This window comes from Thermobia domestica, chromosome 13, assembly GCF_964235325.1.
Source record: "Thermobia domestica chromosome 13, izTheDome1.hap1.1, whole genome shotgun sequence".
NCBI lineage: Eukaryota > Metazoa > Arthropoda > Insecta > Zygentoma > Lepismatidae > Thermobia > Thermobia domestica.
The window spans coordinates 164,305,622-164,330,698 of NC_137466.1; the positions used below are offsets into that span (position 1 = coordinate 164,305,622).

The 25,077-nt window shown below is 35.9% G+C and overlaps 1 protein-coding gene across 3 annotated transcripts in view; it reads left to right on the forward strand.

Moving 5' to 3' along the window:
- Positions 1 to 23,269, forward strand: part of pcm (5'-3' exoribonuclease pacman) — a 136,838-nt gene extending 113,569 nt beyond the window's left edge. For 2 of the 3 annotated variants that reach the window (XM_081736800.1, XM_081736801.1), the window contains 3 exons: positions 5,946 to 6,064; positions 9,307 to 9,508; positions 22,038 to 23,269. In XM_081736800.1, the coding sequence (XP_081592926.1) occupies positions 5,946 to 6,064; positions 9,307 to 9,508; positions 22,038 to 22,558 (842 nt within the window). In that variant the 3' untranslated portion in view covers positions 22,559 to 23,269. Of the gene's footprint in view, positions 1 to 5,945; positions 6,065 to 9,306; positions 9,509 to 11,266; positions 11,442 to 22,037 lie in introns of those variants that run through there. The other variant, XM_081736802.1, reaches the window with a different exon arrangement.
- Positions 23,270 to 25,077: the final 1,808 nt, after the last annotated feature.

The following is a 25,077-nucleotide window of genomic DNA, read 5'->3' on the forward strand; positions in this document are numbered from 1 at the left end:
AAGACTGGATTCCATTGAGCAAAATTTTAGCTTTGTTTTTACGAAAGTAACTTACAGCATAGTTATTGCATTTGTTCTGTAAATCACAACCCACTATCATATGTACTCTGTCATTATTGACAAGTCACTTTCCGCAGCTGAAAAGCTTTCAATGCACCGTAGTCTTCAACAAACCTTTTCGTCTTCACGTACGATTTTTGTTTTTAATACCATCTTTCAACTACAGCTCGTTCGCTCTTCTTTCCTTTTCCTTCCACCACTCCTAGCACGTCACACGATTTAGTTCCTTTTCAGTTAATGCGCCAACTAGTTCCCTTTTTTCAATTATATCTAAAATTGTTCTTTCGCCCCGCGACTTCTAACACCTCATTCGTTTTCCATTCAAACCAGCTAATCTCTCCATTCTCCATACCCACATTTTGAAAGCCTTCAGATTTTTTTTAAATAGCTTTAGCGTGATGTCCATGCTTCTGCCCCGTATCGTACAATACTCCCGACAAACATTTTGCTAGTCTTTTTCTTAATTCTTTATTCAAGGAGCCTCAGAATAGACTTTTCTTCCTTCTCTTCTTTCGTCATTCCTATCCTTTCTTTTATTTCAGTTCGTACTTCGTGTGCTTACAAATTACTAAGTTAGAGATTTATTGCGCCATGAATTGCAGAAAATGCAGAATAAAGAATTCTTTTATGTGGTAAAATCTTTTAAAAGAAATACTTTGAAATACTTGAAAAATGCTTTAAAAAGTGTAATTGAAAATGAAAAAGAAAAAACGCATTCTTTGTGGTACTATTTTTATTTTTAGACACACACACCGTTTCCTTCTCTCTCTCACACACACACACTTATATATATAGGTAGGGTGTTCTGAAAATGGCGCCCGCCGACAACAGAGCGCTATTCTACAGGTCAAAGCAAAGCAAAAATGTTATACAACGGTATACCCTTCGAGGCCTCCTTCAGCCACTATAGGGAATCAAAAATTTCACTCTGCGGTAACATCGTAGATTAACCTGGAACCATTAACATTGCTCTACGAATTCATCATGTAGTTATTCAATTTGCTACACTAATAAGGTAGTGCTAGTGTCAACTGCATCATTGCCACGTAGTGCAATTCGTGCCTTCAGATGAGAACTCGAATGGTATACAATTATGTATACTTTTCGCTTTATTTTGACTTGAAGAATAGTGCTTTACTGCATGGGCGCCATATATATATATATATATATATATATATATATATATATATATATATATATATATATATATATATATATATATATATAACTACTTTTATAGGGTATTTATACCATGGCGGTTGTCATCAAACAAAAACTTATACATTGAAAATGTTCTTTTTGTTTCGACAGACACAACAGGAAAAATAATGAACAAGTACTAAGAATATACGTAAATATATCAATGTAAAAAAAAAATAAAAATAAAAATAAAAATTAAAGCACTTGTATACAAAAGTTGGAGAGAAAAATGTAAAAAATTACAGCATCAAATGTGTTTCAAATCACTAATTTTTCAATGAAACAAAGTAGAAGTAGTGGTAGAGCATTCACCTCTGGTGCATGGGGTCCGTGGTTCGATCCCAGCTCACACCAATTGAACATCGTGGTGAACACATACTGTATTCGTGAGTTTCCTCAGGGTTCTCCTGTTTCTTCCCACTTTATTTTACCATTTTATCCATTTCTCATCATCACCGTCTCCTTTAGCCTGTCGGGCATAAACGTGGGACGTAAAACTCAAAAATTTCATTTCAATTTGCACATGTTGTGGGAGGGGACTGTTCGGAATCCTAAGTTATATTAACTAGTGGTAGACGGTGTCATGTCCGTAGGTTTTCTTGGATTCGTCCCATCTATTGTCACTACTTTCGTTCATCAAATCTTTCATCTTTTGCCAACTTGATTCTACATGGTATAACCACGGGACGGTAAACTGAATATTGAATTTAATTTCATAAGTGAATAAATATATCTTTAAATCTCGTAGAGTTTTGAATCGCATTTTAATCAGTTATGGTCACAAGTCCGTACCCAGAAACTTGTTAATGGAAGAGTTTATATTGGCTTACTGGTAGTCGAATAGTTTTTTCCTCCCTTTTCTATTCAAATAAAATATATTCAAACAAAATGTGCTCGATAAATAATTATATTCAAACACCTTTGTTTACATTTCATTTCAATTTGGAGACTACCGAAAGGGAGGAGGGGTTAAATTCGTAGACCCTCTAGAGTACAACCCTGGTAAGTCACATTTTATCTATTGCTTTAGACAGGTTCAAAAAGTTAAATGTATTACATTGTCATTACTTTGTAGGCTTCCCAAATTATACAGTGATTTACTAGTAGGTGGGATATTCAGTCAGCAGAGAGCCTTTGTTGCTGTTAACACGGGAATATCGTATTATTATCTTAATACGTAATTTTGTGTATTCGTCGTTGTAAACTTCATAGTCAGTCTGTTGTGTTTTGTTTTATTATTGCACCGTTAAGTTTTTTTTTATTTTGCTATTTTGTGTCCTTTTTAAGATTGTATTTCAGTGTAACAGGGTAAGGTATTATGTGGTAATTTCATATATATATATGTGTGTTTATATATATATATATATATATATATATATATATATATATATATATTATATTACCTCTTCATTTATATTTATATATTTGTACTTGTTTTTACTATTTCGGGTTTCAGTAGAAGAACGAGAGTTGAGAACAAATACATTCTTGAGATCCTGAATCTATATATGGCGCATTTTATTATCGTTTTCGTTTTGTGCAGATCAATATTGAAATCGAAAAGTGATAGTAAATTGGCACCAGTTCCGTCTACATAATGAGATAAAGTCGGGAATAAAATCAATTCTTGCTGTAGTAAATCCATATAATAAAATTGCCCCTCGGCATTTATTGCAGTTTTTTTTTCACTATAGTGATCAGTAGAGGCACGAGTTTTTCGAGTAATTTTCAGTTTATTGACGTTTTTATGGTATTCTATGTACATTGGTTTCCGTTGCGCGATAAAACGCGGAAACGGCAGTTTTGCGCGAAATTTCTAATAAAACGCGAAATAACGCGAAATTTTAAAAATACGTTTTCATTAATTTAAAAACCCCAATTTTCCGCTGACGGAACAGTAGAACGTGGCATTTTGGGTGATTCAGACTAAGCTATAGAGAACATGTTTCGCGTTAACTATGACCATTACAGCTGGATGGGGAGGAGCCGTTTTAATTAGCTAGCCAATGGCATGGACTGGTGATAAATGACAAACGTACAGCAGTGAAGGAGGAAAGTGTAGAAACATGTAACATGCTTATGTTTAATACTTAAATCTAACTTCTGCCTACAGCCGTGGATCCAGGATATGATCAAGGGAGGGCTAAACCATGGTTTGCCGCTTTATCCAGTGTAAAAAAAAGTAGAATTGAAGCCCATTTTATCCAATGTACACTTCAGCGTCAAGGGGGAGTCTGTAACCCCTATAGCTCTCCCCTTAGATCCGCGCCTGTCTGCCTATGTGTTTTCAGAAGACTACAAAACTTTCCTACTCATAGTAAATTTAGTTACTGATTTTCCTTCAGTTTGATTTTAAAATACGTAATTTTGTATCAGTGAAATTTACAATGTCATATAAAATGTTCAATGTATTTTGTTTTTAGGTAATTAATGGTTTGTTTTTATAGTGATCTCTGAATAAAAGGAACAAAAATGGCAGGGAATTCTTTTCCACAAGAACTACAAAATGCGAAACTTTATTTGGAAAATGCGACAAAACGCGAAATATGAAAAACGAAACGCGAAATTTTTAAATTCTTAGTGCGAAAAACTCGTGCCCCTAGTGATCAGTGTTGAAATCGGTGGTAGAAATTAACTGTTTCCAGTTTCAACATGGATCACAATAGTGAGAAAACGGTAATAGACGGCGAGAAGCAGTCTTGTTATATAAATTCAGTACCACAAGAGCTACTGTAGTCCTGATAAATCTATTACCGCTTTCGGTTTCAATTTTGATCTTCATAAATCGAAAACGATAATGGGATACGGCGTACGGATTTCTGATATAGATTCAGTACCCCAAGAATAGATTTCATCTCAAGTTTTATTCTTCAACTGAAACAGGAAGTAGTAAAAACTAGTGCAGTTTCCGATTTTAATACTGACCCAGTTTGAATGCAAGTTTCTACATAGTAAAAGTTGTACCAAAATACGAGAAATTGTTTTTGATATGAATTCAGAAACACATTCCATCTTTGACCTTATCCCTCTATTGCAAACGAAAGTTATAGATCTATTAACTTTCGGTTTCAGTGTTAAATTCGCACTGTTAGGTGTGTGTGATTTTCAAGTCTGTTAAATACCTAACGTCATCGTGGTTTCTCACGCTATTCATTGATGTGGGGTAAAGTATTTTCTTTGTAATTAGAGAGGACTTTAGTGGTTTTCTTTCACTGATATCTTCACATTTATTGCATTCATGTCCGTTAATTTCTGAGAATTAAATACTGCGATATTTAAATTTTACTATTTAAAAAATTATATTTAATGTAAAGAGTATTAAAATTTGTGTAGTGCAAATTGATCTTGGCAAAGTAAGGGACATGTAGAAAGGCTTGCAAAAGAAATCAGTAAAATTAAATCATTAAAATCTGTGTTCGTTTTCAAAAAGAAAGAAGAAGAAGAAAAAACTTCCACATGTAGCTCGCGCTGAAAAGGAAAGATTGCGCTGACATTCCATAACTATAAGTTATGGAAGGCCAATATTTATGGTATTAAATTGTTTTCTTCAGGTAATTTTCAATTTATCAATTGATTAAGCAGTAAAACCAATAGAGTGCAATTTTTAACGGCTTATTACTTTTTACTTCACTGGAAATACGCAGCAATGAAGTACACATATGCAACAGCATTAAGAAGTTCCCTCTTTTACTACCATTCTGATTTAAAAAAGAGAACCAGGGTGGTAGCCAGCCCAAAAGTGTAGGGGGGGAGGGGGCGATCTAACCATATAACTTAGTTCATTTGCCAGCGTACCGTGAAAAGTTTAGGGGAGCAGTAAAATTGTAGCCCTCCCCCCATAGACTCCTGTGAATACGGGCCTGAAGAGAACAGCTAGGCTCTTGAAATTATTAATCGTTTACAAGTAATTGTGAAAGTATTTTGAGTGCTTTGTCGTTTGATTGAGCATTTTGCCTTGGTATAAGGAGCTGCCAATTTTTGAAATATGCCTTGTTATAGTATGATCTGGCAACATGTATGTTGCTTAAGTAATGTCAATAGGTAACCTGTGTTCACTTAATAACGTTCATTCGAAATATTGCAGAAATCAGACTAATCCTAAAATTCTTCTATATAATTGTCTGTTATATAAATGGTATTTAGTAAAATAGTCACGGTGCAGTTTGTTAAACAGTTGGTGAAACTATACAGAGAAATTTTAAGATTTTTCTTTGATTTTTGCAACACAGTAAACGCTACATTTAACGGGTAACTGGGATGAATATATTCGTAAACATCCTTACCACTGAGTATTTGAAGGATGAAAAAAGGAGTGACGTTGTTGTTCTATGAGACAACTACTACCGTATATTAATCGCATCTGCCAACATATCTTCTAAAAATTTGATCAAAGTTTTTGCCTTAGCAATTCCTTTCACCCAGCCACATTTCTTACATTAGTCCTGTCCGTTTAATCAAGTGTTGACTGTATTTTGAAAATGCAGGTGACTTTAATTCAATGAAAGTGAGAATGGGGAACGAAAATGCTCGGAATGCAATACGTACGGATACATACGTGGTATCAGTGATACATCCCTCTTATTGTGCAGTGATGGTGTAAGTAGTCGATAATACGTGTAAATGTATAAAGCATGTATATTTTATTTTATGTTTTAGTTTCTGATAGTGTTGTATAAACGTTATAGGTTATGGCATACCTCGATATAACTACATACACAACAGTGAAGAGGCAACGGTGAAGGCCCAGGTAGTTTTGCCAGACAGAAGATGCTTTTACGGAGAAGCCGAGAAGACTAAAGAACAGGTAAGTGTCAAGTGCCAAATTAAGCAGAATGATGTTTATTTAAATGTAGTTCTACTATGAATACTACAAAGTGTGGCTATTAATATCCAGGACTTACGTCACAGCACGAAACCGATCATTTGCCCGAGAGAAGCGCTGTTGGTATCCGGAAGGTAGTACATCTGCACATGCTCCCCGAAGCGCGCGCCAATTGGAAACAAGAGCTTGGCCGGGAAAGACGCGTGATAACGTATCTGGTGCAGTGTTGTTGTCGAAATGGTGAAGTGGTGTTGTGGAAGTGCAGAAATGGACAAAGGGTGAACATCAAATTTTACTTCAAACTGGGCAAAAGTGCGACAGAAACACATGCAATGTTGAAACAAGTGTATGGTGAGCAAGCATTATCCCGTTCCCGCACATTTGAATGGTATGGACGTTTTCGGGACGGGCGCGAAAGTGTTGAAGATGACGCCCACACCGGAAGGCCGATTTCCGTGCGTACGTCTGAAACAATTGAGAAAGTTCGCGATCTTGTAACATTGGATCAGCAACTGACTATTCGAATACTGGCCAGTGAATTGAACATCGACAAAGAAATGGTTCTTCAGATTCTGACATAAGACCTAGGGAAACGCAAGGTGTGTTCCAGATTTGTTCTGCACTGTTTATCGGACGAGCAAAAGCAATTCACAATGGACGCGTGTGATAAGCTCATCGACAACGCTGATGACCCTGCTGTCCTGGATTCGATAGTAACGGGTGACGAATCTTGGTGCTACCAATACGACCCTGAAACCAAGAAACAGAGCGCAGAATGGCGGTCTCCCAGCTCCCCTAAACAGAAAAGTTTCGATTTCAAAAATCAAAGGTCAAAGTCATGTTAATCGCTTTCTTCGATAATGAAGGACTTATCATGAATTTGTTGCACCTGGCACGACTGTTGCAGGACAGTATTACGCAGAAGTTCTTGCCCGACTCCGACAAAGAATTCGCAGAGTACGTTCCCGTTTTCGACAGAATGGGAGTTGGTTTCTGTTGCACGATAATGCCCGCCCCGCATTGCGTTGCCAGTGAAGCAGTTTTTGGTCAAGCATGAGGTCGTGGAGCTGCATCAACCGCCATACTCTCCTGACTTGGCCTCCGCAGACTTTTTTTTTCCACAACTCAAAACTGTGATGAAAGGAACACAATTTGTGGATGTTGAGGACATCAAGAAGCACGTGACGTTGACATTAAGTGTTCCTTTGAAGAGCCTTCCGAAAGAGACTTTAAAAGTTGTTTCCACAACTTATACAGCCGAGCACAGAAGTGTATTATGACAGGTGGGGATTACTTCGAAACATATTAAAAGGGTACGTTTTTCACATCATCTCTTCTGGTGTTATTAGAGCAGTCCTGGAAATTAATAGCCACACCTTGTAATATAATTATTTATTAATGCATAGTTGGATAACGATTCAGCTTAGTTAGTACCTCCTTACTCAGCTTAATAGTGTCTTCCTTTAGCACTACGAAGTAAAGTCTGGGGGATTATTTTAATCTGGCATGATTTTCTGGAAGATTACCATGCCAGATCCAATTTGTTCATCCTCACATACTGTTAGAAGCAGCATGAATTGCATGTGTAATACTTCAAATACAAACACGAAAACATTGAATAAGGGACTACAAAAAAAAAAAAAAAAAAGTTTTTAGCATTTTTAGCAGTATGAGAATGACCATAGCTGAGAGTAATGTGCGAAGGTTTTATCGGAAGTACTATAAACCAAACGTAAAACTTCATTCTCATCACTGAGTTTCGATTTCAAACAATCTGTGGTCAGCACTAATTTATATCCTGCATCATATCATCAGAGTCACTTAAGACTTAGCATTTATACTTGGACAATATTTAAGTGATCTCTGTAACCATCGAACTGAAGAAGTTGAACTGTCCTTACATTACACTTTCACTTTAATAGAGAAAGTGAGCTATCCTTTCAGTACACTTTGACATTCATACAAATCCAAAGTCATCAGTCGAGTTTTGGAGGTATTTCGAAACGTCCTGTAACTGTCCACGTCCTAAGGTTAAAAAATGTTCATAATTTTACAGCTTCGTTCCTAGAGCATTTGGTGGTAATACGCGGTACGATTATAAATTATCCAAAGTTACAGATGAGAACAAGCCTACTTGAATGATCATATCTTCAAATCGAAGGTGTTGTGCCTCAGCATGTCACAAACGTGCCGACTTATCGATAAATAAACGCTGAAGATTTTTTTTTTTTTTAAGTTTAGTTTGTGGTGGTACCTGAGGGATTTCTTCTGTCGAAATTTCAGTGGATTGATACATTATGAATAGTGCTGACTTACTAATTGTCCAAACATTCTAATGACTTTATGTAAAGGAAAGTACAAATTTCTTAAGAGTCTTGTTTAAAATCCTGACATTTGGCCTTAGGTAGATCAGATATGAGTTTCTGTCGTAAAGACTAATAATGAATCGAGGAATGATTATTAGATTCTTGTCTTCCTACTTCCTAGCATTTGGTCATTTTCTATAACGTTTTATTTCAAAGAGGAATCAGGAGGGGGGGGGGGAAAGTTGCATCTACTTTTAAGAATTTCTTTCCTGTTTGTCCGCTTGTTAACTTATAAAAATGAATAAAGTTGATTAAAATAAAATTCCATCATTGTAGAAGAGTTTTTACGACGTTTTGCGTTAGAATTAATCTTAACTTTTTAATTAACTATACTGTGCTGCAACGAAATTTCGAACTCTGCCCATAAGAGTGCTAACAAGGGAAAAGTGTTGGTATAACCTGAAAAGTATCTGAAGTTACAAAGAAACTTTGGAAAGGAACGAACAAAAAGTATATTTCGTCACGCAAGGAAGAGGTGGGTGGGTCTTTGTTCGTTGGATTGGAGTTTAGCGCCTGTTTCAGTGCCGAGGCTGTATGAGACGTGGGACTTTCAGCTTAAGGTGATATCCGAATCAGCTCCTACTTAGTACGCTAACCATGTAGCCGCGAGGAGTCGAAGAGAGTCATCGTATTTTGGCAAAGAGATTGATGTTTTAGTAAAATTTTGTCCCTTTCTGTTTTGAATTAAAAAAAAAAAAGTTGGGTTTGTATAGAACCTCTACAGGATAGGAGAGTCTTGCATCATTCGGTCGGTGATGAGAAAATTAGCATCACTTTAAATATTAGGTTAAGCTGTTGTTTCACGCATTACCAATTTGTATAGAATTAAGGCGTTGTTCTTTCTCTTCTTTCTTTTAGGCGGCTGAAAATGCAGCGAAAGTCGCTCTAAATGAAGTGAAGAAAACACCTGTTCCGCCACTTACAAGTTCACTGCCTACAAATAATCTTCCCACACCTCCACAACAATGGTATCAACATCAACAAGCGTGGCGAACTGCGAACAACCAGGGATACAACAATAAGTATGGTCAACAATCTGGACATTTTCAACAAAAGAAAGGTGAGAATCACTCTGTTTCCTTTATTACTTATTGTGATCCTTATTTTCTCAGTGAATTTTGAATCCATTTTATAGGATAAATTGTATTTATCCATTTATTTTCTGGAAGACATTTTGTGTCTATCATAAAATTATTTGTTATTTGAAATATGTAGCTAAAAGAGAACTGCTTCCTAAAGCGCAGTTTCAACGTGTAATCCTCGCGGCAAGTTCAGTTGGCGGTTATCCTAATAACAATCAAATACACCGATCCTACAATGAAATATATTCCTACCTTCTTTTAAAACAGCTTATTTTTCCTTCTAAATGGAAGAAAGAGAAGAGAGTCATACTAATCAGTGATAGCCATAAATGTCAGATTTAAATATATTCACACAACTTGATAAGCAGCGGGAGAAAAATTATGAGAGCTTATTTTTCGCTTTACCACACAATTACATTTTGATATGCAGCTAGTTTTAAATAACAAGTACTAACAACTTGATACGTATTTTTAATTTTTGTATTAATAATTTCACAAATAAAACAAATTTGTTTATTTCCTTATATATTTCAAAGAGTCCACTTACAAATAATGTTTGTGAGTATTTATTATAGAACTCAATGATGCTAAGCTCAAACTATTCACAGGATTCTGAAAATACGTGGCGTAAGGGCTGGTGAACATAGAGAGCCAGTCAGGGGAAAGCACTGTAAAAGTGGTATTTTGAGGGCTAGGTCCAAAAGTTACTGTACAGTAGGACGCCATTCTTGTAAAGTCACACTAAGATCCCACGTGAATATCAATAAAAAATGCTATTGACAGACAAGGAAGTGACATTTTTATAATTTAATTTAATCGAAAGAATGGCTCTTTACTATTAGATTGAAAAATGTCAGATGCATCATTCAACTATATAAATGACGACCAAGAATTCTTCGAGTTCTGTCATGTTCAGAGATTAAAAGGATAATTAAAAATATTAGTAAAAAACAGGTAGAGTACTTACCGTAGCCTGTTAGTTTAAAACAAGTTACAATGTCCACCTACGGTTGGTTTGTATTGAGTGATACGTAGTTTCTTAATTCTGAATTTCTGCCACTTCCTGTTTTAGGATAAAGATTAGAGTGGAGATGCAATATATTTCTGGAACTCTTAATCGATTGCAGAAAACCGCTTCTCGTTATCTATCACCGTTTTTGCTCTAGAGCGATCAACTTTAAAACCGGAAATGATTGAATTTATACTACTTTTGGTTTGAATATCACCTCCATGGCATAGGGCTAGTGCTTTACACGGGTTTGCTTTCTACTTATAGGGGGTGATGCTTTCACGCATTTGCTTCCAGTTACAGAAGTAGTGTTTACACACGGACTCGCTATCCACTTACAGGGCTAGTGCTTACACGCGCTCGCTCTCAGTTATGGAACCTGAAAGTCACGCTCACGAGTTTGAACATTTCACTCCCGAATAGGGTGGAATGGCGTACCTTTATCGTTCTCAGGAAGCGTGCTTTGGTACTGACTTATTCCGTAAATCGAGATAGGTTGAACCGTAATATTAATTAACGCTGATACATAATAAATAAGTAAATAAATTTTAAGAAGTACGTAAATAAAATCATACATTTCACTAATAATGACAATAGCTTCTAATGAACTAATTATAATTACAACTTCAATTAATTGGCTTAAGTTGTTAGTATAAATAAACACAGTAGAGTTTGTTGGAAGAAATAACAGTTAATTCCGTGATGGATAATCTCATTTTATTTGCAGTCCAGAGGCGAGTTTATTACTGAGTGACCATGAGTGATTATGGGAGAAATACTAAAACAGGGGAATAACAGCCAATGTCAGTTATATAACATATTAATCACTGCTGCACTTAATTATTAAATACGATCTTTGTAATCTGTAAATATTGTATCTAATAAATCTTATTCTCTTGTAATACACAGTTTTGTTTATGGTGCGTCTTGTTAATCAACATAACCGTAAATTATTTTCCTAAAATTTGCTAAGTTCATTAGTTTTGAACATTAGCGTCAGCAGCACATAAACTTTGGGGGGACAGATTACTAGGGGGACTGGTATATCAGGATTTCTACTGCTCAGGAAAGTCAGGGAAGTTCAGGGAAAAATACTAGAAATCAGGGAAAGTCAGGGAAATTTTATAAACTATATGTTTTCTATCTTTAATTGTATATCAATTTCAGCTTAGCCAACCATTATAATGGACGTTGTTCAGATTTTTATGAAAGATAAGTGGAATGTCACTCATGTCCAAAATTATTGTCGCATGCCTATAAATATGTTGTTGTAGGAATATAATTTGATAACGAATTCGTCCGGCATTTCTTATAATGTTAGTATGTGTATAATCGGCAAAGACAGGTATGTGGCAAATTTCGTGTTAAAAGAGCAGCAAATAAGAACAATAAAACGAAAATAAAACTCTTGTCCATTTAGCAACATTTTGTTTTACTCATTCTAATTTTCGTGTTTATAATTCTTTTCCTATGAAATTTACCACAAATATACATTTCCAGACTATACACATAGTATCAGTATTAAAAGCACCCAGCAAAATCATTATCAAATTATATTGTTACAAGAACACAGTTATAGATATGCGACAAACATTTTGGACATGAGTGTATGTATGAGCAATTGATTACTATTTGTTTCTATAGAATAAATGTTCTTATATATAAATATTCACCGTTATTTATTCCTATTTATATATCAACGTCATCCAACATTTGTCGTGAAAGTCAAGGAGAAGTCAGGAAAATAATTTCTCGAGATCAGTAGGAACCCTGTATATGGAATACTCCCAGGAATGCGGGGTTTCGAGGGTTCTCCTCGGGAAAATTTAGAGAAAATAGTCTTCGTACATTGCATTTTAAAACATCTTGACGTAAAAAGCAAACAAAAACTTAAAAATTTTGTGTTTTATTTTTACCTTTGATAGTCTAGTTCTAGTTGGAATATGTGGTACTAAAATACACGCACAACACGTTTTACAGTTTGTTCATTTATTCAAACAGTAAAATTGAACCTTGTTTTACAATTTTAGTTAAATGATAAACCAAATGTACGTCAAAAGCAATTCACAATTGGAAACAAGTTTTTGTACTACTTTCTTTTCATATTCACTTTGTCTAACATTGTTTTGTGAACGTAGCAAACTGCTACATGGTTGAGCCTCTTTTGGGTCATAGTTGACCTAAGTTACTTGAAATCTTGGTGGGAACGAGGACCGTTTTACAAGTATTGGCGGGAACACGTCCGCGGTGGGATTGACTCCCATGGTTTTGATGATGAGAGTCTATGTTCATGCTACGTGACAAACAAACGAAACAAAAGAATTCTTCCACCGACATTTTTTTTTTTATTTGTAATGCCTCATTACAATTTTACGACGAATATGGTATATATCGGGAGCACATTATTTACAGAATCACTTTTGCTCGTAACTGAAATATTAGTAATTGCGAAAATGATATTAATTTTGTCCAATAACATCATCATTCTGTTACTTTCGTTGAACTCAGATTTCAATTTTGAGTATTATTTTTATTTATTTATTTGTTTCTATTCTTCTGATATATTTGTTATTTCTAGTGATTTTTTTTATACTCATATAATTATGATATTTCTTACTGGCTTTAAGTGGTATGTATTATTATTAAATATCCATTTCTCTTTTTCATTACTGCAGATAGTTTGTTTTCGTATTGTTACAAAAGAGTTTGTCCTTTTTCTAAATTTATTTTTTCCTCTGTTAATGCTTGGTAAACCCACGTGCCGATTCTTCTACAAGATCGATATTTGTATCCAGTTTATGATATTGTAATTCGGTTGTCTGGAGGGCCCACGGTGTCTCAGTGCTAGAGCGTTCACCTCTGGTGTTTTGGGTCTCGGGTTCAAACCCTGCTCACGCCAAGTGTACTTTGTGGTGGACAATCACCGTGTGCGTGGATTTTCTCGGGGTTCTCCCATTTTCTTCCACTTTCTTCATTCCACCATCCCATTCGTTTCTCATCATCACCGTATCCTTTAGCCTAGCCAGCATAACCGTGGGACGTAAAACTCAAAGATTTCACTTAATTTTCGTTGTTTCGGTTGTCTGGAAACAGTGTAGTCTAAAGGTCTAAAGAGAGCGCTGTACTCATGTCCGCGTGATCCTGAGTTCGATTTAGAAAGCTCCTGATGCACCTGTTAGAAACAGGGCGTCGCAGCGCACTGATCACGTGCTCACCGCTAGTTTGAGCATAGTTCAGCCGGTCGCTAGTAGATGGCGCTGGAGCAGGCTTAGGCTCACAAATGGGCCGCTACGCCAAGTGGTTTGGCTTTTTTTTTTTTTTTTTGTTAAACTCGGTTTTCTCTTATTTTAGAAGATGGAAAAGAAAAAAGCTACATTTTTTGTAGCATTTTTTCATTGCAGCCATTTTTGTTTGACAACACTCTCTGATCCTTGCGTTCGTAGTGGTTTCCGTTAACTGATATTACTCAGAGCTGGTTAGGCTAATGAAATAATAGTCATTTTATTCGGAAAAGAGTAGTCTATAGTACATATTTAATGAAATTTGTTTGCAAAATAGTTCCAAATCCACCTAAACAGTTGACATCAAAAGTGACAAATTTGCAGTGTTCGAAATGATAACACCTCAAGAAGGAACATAATCTCAGGGTTAATTGTTTCGGGAGGGAGGAGGGTCATACTAAATCTATATATATAAAAGAGAACGTACAAAATTTTGTCCGCTCATCACGCTAATACGGCTGAACCAATTTCTTTCATTTTTGGGGGGTTATTAGGATTTGGACCCTAGATGGTTTTTATCATATCACTTTAATTTTTAATTACCAGTGTCTTGAGATAATTGACCATTCAAGTGTCCATAACGTACAAATCCTTTGTTATTAGTTCATCATAGGTAAAAATAAACGTATTTATATGCAACCCGCATGACCGTGTCACTCGGCGGGTTAACATAAATGACAGGCGATATACAGCGGAAAATAGCTTGAATCTTCTGTTTAAAATTTTTTAATTGATTTGCTTATTTTTACAGACACTTTTACAATATGCCAGCACCGGGATGACCGCAGCGAAGCGGGGCGGGTTAACATAAATGACAGGCGATATAATGTTAAGATTTACTGCAAAATGACAGGCGATATACAGCGGAAAATAGCTTGAATCTTCTGTTTAAAATTTTTTAATTGATTTGCTTATTTTTACAGACACTTTTACAATATGCCAGCACCGGGATGACCGCAGCGAAGCGGGGCGGGTTAACATAAATGACAGGCGATATAATGTTAAGATTTACTGCAATCTTCTATGGTTTTTATCATATCACTTGAAAGCGAAAAAGTAAAAATTATCTAAGTAACAAAGTTTATTGCGTTCCGGGGTGACCGCAGCGAAGCGGGGTGAACGCTGCTAGTGTACCATATGAGAAACAAAAAAATATACACTGAAGGTTGCTTCCTTTACAAGTTAAAATCTTTCAAAATCGGAAATAAAAAAAAAAATCTGTTTAAATGTGCTATAACTTGATTTGTATATAAATCTCAAACATATGTGCACAGAAAAATACTTCATGATAGTACTGTCAAAATTTACGATACGACAAGATACGTGTCTTTATCTGTCAAGATTTTAGATCTTTGTTGAGACGAAGTTTAAAGATCTAAAATTTTGACAGATAAACCTACTATCCTGTTATTATTTTGCTTTGCAAATATCATGTTTGAGATTTGTATACAAATCAAGTTATAGGACGTTAAACATTACACAAAGAAACGTATTGTTAGCTTGAAGACAGAAAGGTGGAAGATGGACGAGCAAGTGTCAGAATTGGATTGGGCCCATAATTTAATTATTGATTGTTGTTGCTAAGTGTATGGTGAGATTGTTGTTGTAAACAGATACGTTAATCCAATGTTTCAGCAGTGGTGGTATTTTGTTCTATTGTATTATTTAGCATATTTATCAGCATATTGTATTTTCATATTTTCTGTTATTTATTTATTTATTTATTTTTACCTCGTACTTAGGTAATTTCATGAGATTGATTTATGACAAGAGAAACATTTAGCATGAATCAAAATAAACAGTATACGCAGTGTACATTGGAAAAATGCAGAAGCAACCTATTTTTCTAACAGTTAATTTTGTTTGTAACTAAAAGCACAATGAATTTCAAATCAAAGAAGGGAAATATGCTACTAGGCCGAAAATCATATACGTTTTATAACTGTGGGGACTAGGGGTGGCTCGGTAGGAGAGCACTCACTTGGGTGTGTGTGGAGTCCCTTGTTCGATCCCAGCTCTCACCAAGTGGACCTTGTGGTAGACAAAGACCGTGCCGCATGGGGGGAGCGGGGCGACGGCTCCGGGTGCCGTAGTAAGGGGGCGCAAAATTCGGGTGGAAAAATAAAAAAGAAAAGAAGGAAAGAGAAAGAGAGAGGAAATATTATTTGGCATATTAGTAGTATATACTTAAATCCTCTTCCTGCTTTAGGAACTGGTCCTATAATGTTACTCATGTTAGGAAAATGCATGTGCACATATATATATAGAATGGAAAGAATAAAGTAATAAAAAATGCTCAAAACCAAGGAAAAGCAGGGTTTATTTTTGAAAATTTTCTTACGCTTCGCGCCAACCATGGTGACGCTTTTCGGCTGGTCTGTCGACCTCACTTATATGTACGGGAGCGCCGTCAAATACTTTCGCCCCGGGCGCCGATTTTCCACGGCACGTTCCTGGTGTGCGTGGATTTTCTTGGGATTCTTCCGTTTCCTCCCGCTACCTTAATTCGACTATTTCGTTTATCATCATCATTATCAAATCTCCCTTATCCTCGGAACATAAATATGGGACACGAAACAAAAATAATAATGTAAATTCAAAAACGTAGCAAACATAGTGTATGTTTAATTTTAAATCAGTGAACGTTGTGATTCACAAACTGCAAGTATTAACATTGGTCTGAGGATGCTAATAGCAAATTCACGAAACGATCGTCTGTTGGTTGATTAAAGTTAACATATTTGTGACTCCTCGTGACCAGATGTGCTAACACATGTGCTTTTGCTTGTAATTTCGGTGGGAATAATTGCCTTGGATACAAGCCCGAGTACTGGTTAGATCTCATTTTAAACAGTACGAGGGCTGTCGAGAAAGTAACAGACGTTTTGAAATAATATAGTAACAGAATGAACAAACCAATGAATTGTATTATATACATTTGAAAGGTACACCCTTAAGCTATGTTTCCACATAATCGCCATGCAAATTAGGGCACTTACCACACTGTTGCAGAAGTTTCTCAATACCATCGCGGTAGAAATCTGCCGCTTGCGGTTTCAACCACTGACTTAAACCGGTATGCAGTTCGGCATCCGTATCAAAGCGTTGTATAGCGAGCCATGTCTTCATCGCTGGAAAGAGGTGGTAGTCGCTCGGCGCCAAATCCGGGGTGTATGGTGGGTGATCGAACTCCTTCCATCCAAAACCATCCAAGAGCTCTCGGGTGTGCTTGGCCGTGTGTGGACGTGCGTTGTCGTGAAAAAACAACACCTGCGTACTATGTTTTCCCCGGTGCTTGTTTCCCGGCGCGCGCCTTAATTTTCTTAAGTGTTTTTCCAACAAAAACGTAATCACAGAACGCACCTCACAAGAGGTCGGTTCTATTGCAGTGCCCATTGTAACACGTTACTGAAAGCACAGTAAAAAGGATAGAAGCATGCGGTCTGAAAACATCGGATGAATTATACTTATAAAGATTTTGCCACATCCTGTGCCTCTATCTACTGCAGCTGACTGCAGCGCGACAGTCATGCGTTTAAACAATGGCGTCAGCACAGCAGAAAGCGAAGTGTGTGTTGTGGTATCATGAAACAAAATCTCCCGTCACAGTTCAATGAAAATTCAAGAGAGAATATGGACAGCAACCACCAGATGTTAAGAGCATAAAGGAATGGTATAGCATGTTTATTGCAACAGAAAATGTTTTAGATCGTGATAGAAGCGGTAGATCGAGTGTTAGTGAAGAGTGTGTGGAAGCTGTTCGCGTTGCTTTAACCGGAAGCCGACGGAAATCCTTGCGTTGCGCATCCTTGACTTCTTCCTGTGGGGTTGTGTTAAAAACAGGTTTACGCAACACTCCATGATATTCCAACACTCATAAACAGGATAAGGGTCGCAATAGGCACAGTGACTCCTGAAATGTTGAGTAACATATGAATGGAAATTGAATATCGCTTGGATGTCTTGAGGGCAACTAATAAAGCGCATGTGGAAATTCTCGAAATCAAATAAAAACCTATCGAGTTTTCCTATTATTTGCCGCAAATCACAAGCTTCTGTCGTTCTTAGTTTTCTTGTTATTAATGTTTATCAAAGAGAGACTTTATGTCCACCCTGTACAATCGCTAATTCTATGTATTAATATTTCTTTTCGTAAGTTTATGGATCGTCGCTCACAAATATATTATATGCTGTTCTAATACTTTTTTCAGAATATATGTTTAAATGTTAATTCTTTTAATGCGTTTATTCCTAATTCATGTTAATTAATGACTGCATTTGTTATTTATTTATTATTATTATTACATATTTTATTTATAAAAAATACTTTGTAATGAGTTCTTTGTGTGAAATATACATGTTATTTAACGTTGTTTACACATATAAATTCTGACTTTTTCTTTTATTGGCAACATGTATAAATTTATTGAACTTATTTTAAGGTAGAAATTAGTATTTGCAGCTAGTATGGAATTTTAATTTCAGATACCAAGTAGTGTATGTACAACTTTTTTTATTTTATGAAAATATACATTATTTTACATACATATTTGATTATTTTATGTCTTTTTTTCACAGAGTGTAAAATAAACGTTATGAGTTCATTGCATTATTTTTATTATTAAAGATGTGTGATATATTAAATTAATAATTTCTCCTATAAATTTCTGTTATGTAGTAATAATTAAAGAGAGAGATTTTTTAAAAAATATTACTAAACATTAATTGAAAAACAAGGACAAACATATGTTTTTTTTTGTTTGTTTGTTTGTTTGTTTGTTTGTTTTAGCTTTTCCTTGTCAACTAAAAATGACAAATTATCTATATGAGTAAAGTTCTGAGAAATATATTTGGTGCTTAAAGAAATTAATGCATTCTGTCGTATCTACAAATCATGCAGTTCAAAAGGTAGAAGTTTCACATGGGGCCACCACTAATTTTGAAAGGAACGTATTTGAAAGTTACTATATGAGGACAAAAGACCTGCTAACACTCAGAAAGAAGACCTTCTGAAGGACTGGGATACAATGTTTACCAACTACATTAATAAAAATAAAATTTTAATTTTGTCATACCTTCTTGAGGACATACAAAAATTACGGATTAACGGTTGAATTTGAACATAATTGGCAGCACTGTTTAATTTCGCAACATTGTACATACAGAACTTATATCGTGTTGGAAGACATATTTACATGCAACGTAGAATGTTATAGGGTAAGATTCCTGGGAAAACAAGAAACAAGTTTGATTTAGATGTCAGTGCAGTAACCAGATCTTTTAGTGTGAACTCTTCTGTTATTTCGCACACGCTCTTGCGCGTGCGGAATAACAATAAAGTTCACAGTTAAAGTGAAACTTCATCAGGGATTTAATCTTAGCCCATACCATTTTGCAATTATGATGAACGAACTTACAAAGGATATCTAAGAGTTAGCACTTTGGAATATGCTAGTTGCGGATGACGACATGCTGATGAATAAGACCAAGGCAGCACTGCAGGAGAAATAGATGCCTGAAGAGGATCATTGGAGAGCAAAAGGCTTAGAATTACCAATATCAAGACAGAATATTTACATTATTCTTTAAGGAAAAATGTAATCGAGAATACAAGAATACGGCTGGGCGAAGAAGAGCTGGTAAAGACGAAGGAATTCAAGTACTGCAGGAAGAGAGGAAGATGCAAACAGCATAATTACCAGCGGTTGAACAAAATGGAGAAAAGCTGCTGGGGTATTGTGTGACTAGGGTATCAATATGCCTTAAAAGAAAAGTTTACAAAACAGTAATGGGACCTGCCGTATTATACGGACAGGAATCTGCGGTGGATGTGTAGAGTGACACAGAAGGACAAAATTAAGAATGACGTGGTTCGGGAGACAGTAAAAGCGAGACCAGTAGTAGAAAAACTACAAGAAAGTAGACTGAAATGTTCGGGCATGTAATAAGACCTCTGTAATACGTAGCTAACCAAGTAGATGCTATAGAACTGAATAGGAAACGAGCGTGAGGCCGGGCAAAGAAGAAGTGGAGAGATTGTGTTAAGAACGATATGATGCAGTGTGGTGTCACAGCGGATATGACACAAGGTAGAAACAGGTGGGGGATCTGAAAAGCCGACCCCCAGCTAATTGGGGAAAAAAAGGCTTATAAGAAGAAGAAGATTGAAATGAAATCTTTCAGTTTTACATCCCACGATTGTGCCGTGTAGGCTAAAGTTCACTTGGTGAAGCTGGGATCGAACCAGGGGCTCCACGCACTAGAGGTGAACGCTCTACCACATATATACATCGTGTTAATGAACTATACAGACAAACTGTAAGAAGTGATTCGTAACATCAAAATAAGAGAAAAAGTTTTTATGAACCTATGGCGAAAAGTGCATAGTTTCAGAGATAGGGCTGTCCAAAACAGTGGCGTAGGGAAGGGGGGGCCAGAGGGGCCGCCCCCCCAAAGAGGTCCGACAATGTACTTTGGTGTTTGTAATTTTTCTATATGTACCTATAACAGCACTTCCTCCCCCCCCCCAAACATACATCCTGGTCCAAAATCCCGAAAAAACTAAATTTCAGTAGGCCCTATTTCGAATTCCAGAAACCGTGAATGGAGGTTCTTATCAGCGTAAAGGAAGCCACTCATACACAATCCAAAAGTACATATTTCATCAATTGTCCATAGGTGTACAGGGTGTAATTCTTAGATATGTTTTCAATAGAGTTTTCAGATATACCCCGATTTCAAAAAGTGTCCAAAGTAGGCAGGAAGTAAACTTTGACCACAATGGACATCCAGCGCTTCGGAGGGAAGGCAGAAGTGTTAGGAATCAGCAGCTCCATGTTTATTTGTGTTAGGAATAATGTGTGATATGTATTTCGTCACGGTATATTTCACGTTTTCTTCACTTATAAGCGTGAAAGAAAACATCGCACCATGCGTTTTCCCGGGTAGGAAAGACCGTGGTGGTGACGATCCTAAACACTTTCGAAATCGCGCCAAAGGATTCCGTGTTCACTGCTATCAAGAGTTATCGTTTGTCTACTTTGAACCAATCATAAAGTCAGACCATATCTCAAAATTCGGTTAATGGCATGTCTGGGAATTTCACCCTGCAGGGAATAACCTGTTCACACATTGAACATTAATGAAATATGCATTTTTCGATTGCCTATGCATGACTTCCTTTACGCTGATAAGAACCACCATCCACAGTCTCTCGAATTCGAAATATGGCATCTTAAAATTTGGCTTTCTCGCGGTATATATAGTGTTTCAAAACAACACCGACAACGTTTGGGAGGTGATTCCTGACACCAAGATGAGGCAAAAATTATACACAAATGCTACACTTGGTTGCACAAATGCTTCCTTTCGAAATTATAGGCTGCCGAAAACATGAAAAAATAAATTTTAAAGATCCGTAGCTTCAGTACTATGGGACCTACCGTAGTCGGGAACTAATATGTGTGCTAATAAAAATACATGTTTCAGAATCTTGTAGTACTCACGAAACAGTTTTTATAGAGGGAATTTGGCTACGGGAATATAATTTGAAGTACTTACCAACTACCAAAATTGTGAAACAATATAAATACAGAATGCGAAAGAGGATAAGTAAGGATTACAATTATTTTGAACTTGACAATGTTGGTTTGTGCGCTGTTGGTCAAAACAGTGCGGAAACCCCCTTTTTCTGTACCAAAATTGACTAATCAAAACGCTTAGTCACTACATGTTATCTGTAGGTTTAAACTTATAAAGAGATAATAAGTCTAGCTTTTATGTGTTACTAGTCAAGAAACTAATATCTCGGCTGGCGGAGAATGTTTGGAAGACAGGTGAGAAAACATTTTTTTTTTTTAAATCAAAGCTCATATTTATATCGTGATACAAGTGACTCAAAAAGTATGCTGGCTTACGTATTTTGTTGTAGCAAGTAATCAGTGTGGATTAATATATTTGTCTCTTCTAAAGAGAGATTTTCAAATGAAATGTGAGCTTTGTTATAAGACGTAGAATTTGGTATTATTCGATTCGTTCATTTAGAAGATATATGGTATATGTTTATCAACGAGTGTGACGCTTTTGAGTCATCAAAACAAAACTTTTTTTTCCTCGAAATGTTTTGGCGTTAATTCTGACATCAACCGCTTTTCGAAATTTTATTGTTTTTTTATTTTATGGTAATTTAATAATTGTCTTTTTTTAACTTCTCTGTAGCTGACAACGTCACCGATTGGCGAAAATCTTGCAGTAGTAACCAAGGCTACGAAAACTCTCCAAGGCAGGTTTCAAACAAGCAATCTTCACACCAAGGAGCGTCCAGATCAACTGCAAAAATGCAACATGGAACCCAACAAACAAAAGTGTTCCACTCACAAAGTCACAAACAACAGACTACTCAAGATACGGCACCACAAGATCAAGTATCGCCATCAGCAGGGTTCCAGTTCGTTCCGTTGCAGGTGCAACGAAAGACGCCACAAAAGGAAGGTAGTGAATCTGGTAGTACTACGAATACGACTCCGGCGCAGAATCCGATTAGTGTAATGACCAGGCAGTCCAGTGCTACAAGTGCTCAGGAAAATACGGAAACTGTTGTTAAGAAAGAACAACTACCCCCTCAGAATCAGGATTCCACGTCCACAGCGCAAGAGCATAGTACAGGCCAAGCTGTACTAGTCAAGAAACGAAAATCACGGCTGGCTATTAATTTTAACAAAATGACCTTGAATAATTAAAAAAAATAAGGGGTGGGGGAGTAAAACCAAATGTAGGCTGTGAATACCAGCTTTCTCTACCTAGATATGTGCGTATGTGTTCGTATGTTCGAGGGTAACATTTGAAGTGAAGAATGTATGGGAGTGTGTGCGCGCTTCAAGAGAAAAAAATAATAATAATCACTTCAAATGGTGCTATGTTTTGTGACTGAAAAACAGTTTCTGATGCTAGTTTTAAACAATATTATTATTTCGCAATGTAATAGCTTTTACAACTTGGACATATTTCTTTTCTATTAAGCTCAAGAATTAACCTTTAAAACAAAATGTACAGACATATAAGAGAAAGGATATTTTTACTTTTTACTTACCTATTCATGGTAATTTTATTTAGTTTTCTGTAAATACGTATTTTTGTTTTGTCAATCTGTCATCAACTCCTTGTGTCTACATATACCACTGCATTTGTGTGAGCCCTAGTTTTATTTGTTACGAAAAATATTTGATAGCTGATTTTTTTCTTTCAAAATGGCTAAAACTGTAGATTGTAATTATGTGATTATGGATTTAAAGTAAACTGCTTCATGTGAAAAAAGGTGAAATTGATAACCTTTACAATTATTATTACTATTATTATGCATGTATATTTTAATATAGTTTTGAGTAGAAGTGTTATTTGTAAAGCTTTTTTTTAAAAAATAATAATAAAAAAATGTAATTGATAGTTGAAAAGGCGTATTTGTGCTGGAATATGTCAACAAAATGTTAAAAGATAAAAAGAATTTTAATTTAAAGAAAAAGAACAGAAAACAGTTTGGATGTAATAATTATAAAATTGGTATGCCCGGGAAAGGAGTGGGGGAGGCGAATTTATATTCTAACCGAAGCTAATATGTAAGCCGCCAGTGTACAGTAAGAAAAAAGCTAAGTAAAGAAGTTGGAGCTACGCTTACATGTTTGTGACGCTTTTGTTCATCGAGATAGTCAGTATTTACTGACTAATTTATGATCTTGGTGATTTCTTTTTCTGTTTTTTTTACATGTACTTGTGTTTATGTATGTACTTTCTATTTACAGATGTTATAATATTTCATGTAACAATACTTTAATTATTAGAAATGTCCAAGTACAGAATTATTTAAGAGTAACATGATTTTCAATGCGGATATATTAAAGAATAAAATGTGAAGTATTTACTTGTTTTTACAGGAGAATACATGAATAGACCGTATATTTTAAATAGACTCAGTTAAGGTAAATTTTATAAAAATAATTACAAAATAAAGTTAAAAAATTGCAAAGTTCAGCCAGCTCTTAAAAGCGTCAGAGTGATATGATATTTGGTAGAGAATGAAATCTCTTTCATTTAAAATAAGATTCGCGATATTTAATGCAGTAGGGTAGATGTGCCATTTTATTGGGATGCACCCTTCAGCCCTCTTTCTTCATACTGTTCAGCGCAATCCTCGTCTAGACAGGGTTGTCTTAACGCATTAATCCAGTGGTTATTTGCCCAGGCCCTCAGTACATTGGTTTACCCAGGGGCCCATAATGCTGATAAGACGACACTGCGTTTTTCAGTTTTCGGTCGAACGACGTTAATATCCAACACAAATCCTTATTCGGCAGTTGGATAATCCAAACACTCTGATCCAAAGGGGATTCAAAGGAGAGATCCAAAGTTTTGTTAATAAGAAATATTGATAGGAGCCAGATGATCGATTCCTCTTGAGCGTCGCTGACGCCAAATCTCAGCATTTTGAAAGATAAAAAAGAAAACAGGTGGACAAATCACGAAAACAGGAGGCTGATTGGTTGTAAACGCCTAATGTTTGGGACCAAACGTAGCTGTACTTGACAACCGTATGTGTTGGTGCATTGTCTTGGTGGATCATTCAGTTCTAGAGGTTGAAACTCAGTGCTTAAGCTCTGCACGGAAATGGATAGCAGTATAAAAATTGTGGTTGTGTGATTATATTGTTATACTAATTTCTGAATAAAGGTTTCATTGTAGTGACAAGTTGCTCCCGATATTTTTGAGGGAATGAGATGAGATGGTTTTCCATTTTAAGGAGTATTACTGGGATGTGCCCAGAAACTTAGCTTTCATCTGTAGTAGTCACATAAAAAGTATCCATAGTTTATTTACTTATTTTTATTTTTTATTTCTGTTTTATTTTATTTTTTTATTTTTTCCCCCAAAAGAATTTGATGAACTCACGTTATTTTAGTTTCTTATTTGTGTTCATCTTCAGACAAGTCGTGCAGTAGAAAGTGGCAAATAAAGTGTTTAAGTAGACGTTAATGGCCCAATAAAAGAGCGGTCACCTTTGGAAAAGAAGATCTCTTTTTCTATCATAGGCTAGTGTGACCTTCGGTGGGAAGCATAAAACACAATGTTTTGTCGGTGTTACAAGATATTTATTTCATTTTGCAAAGAAATATTGTGGAATCATGTTCCCGTCGAAAAAAAAAAAATCTCATGTTTCACCGCTATACCGTATTTCTTTGTTTTGCAGTGAAAGTATTTTTAGTTCTTA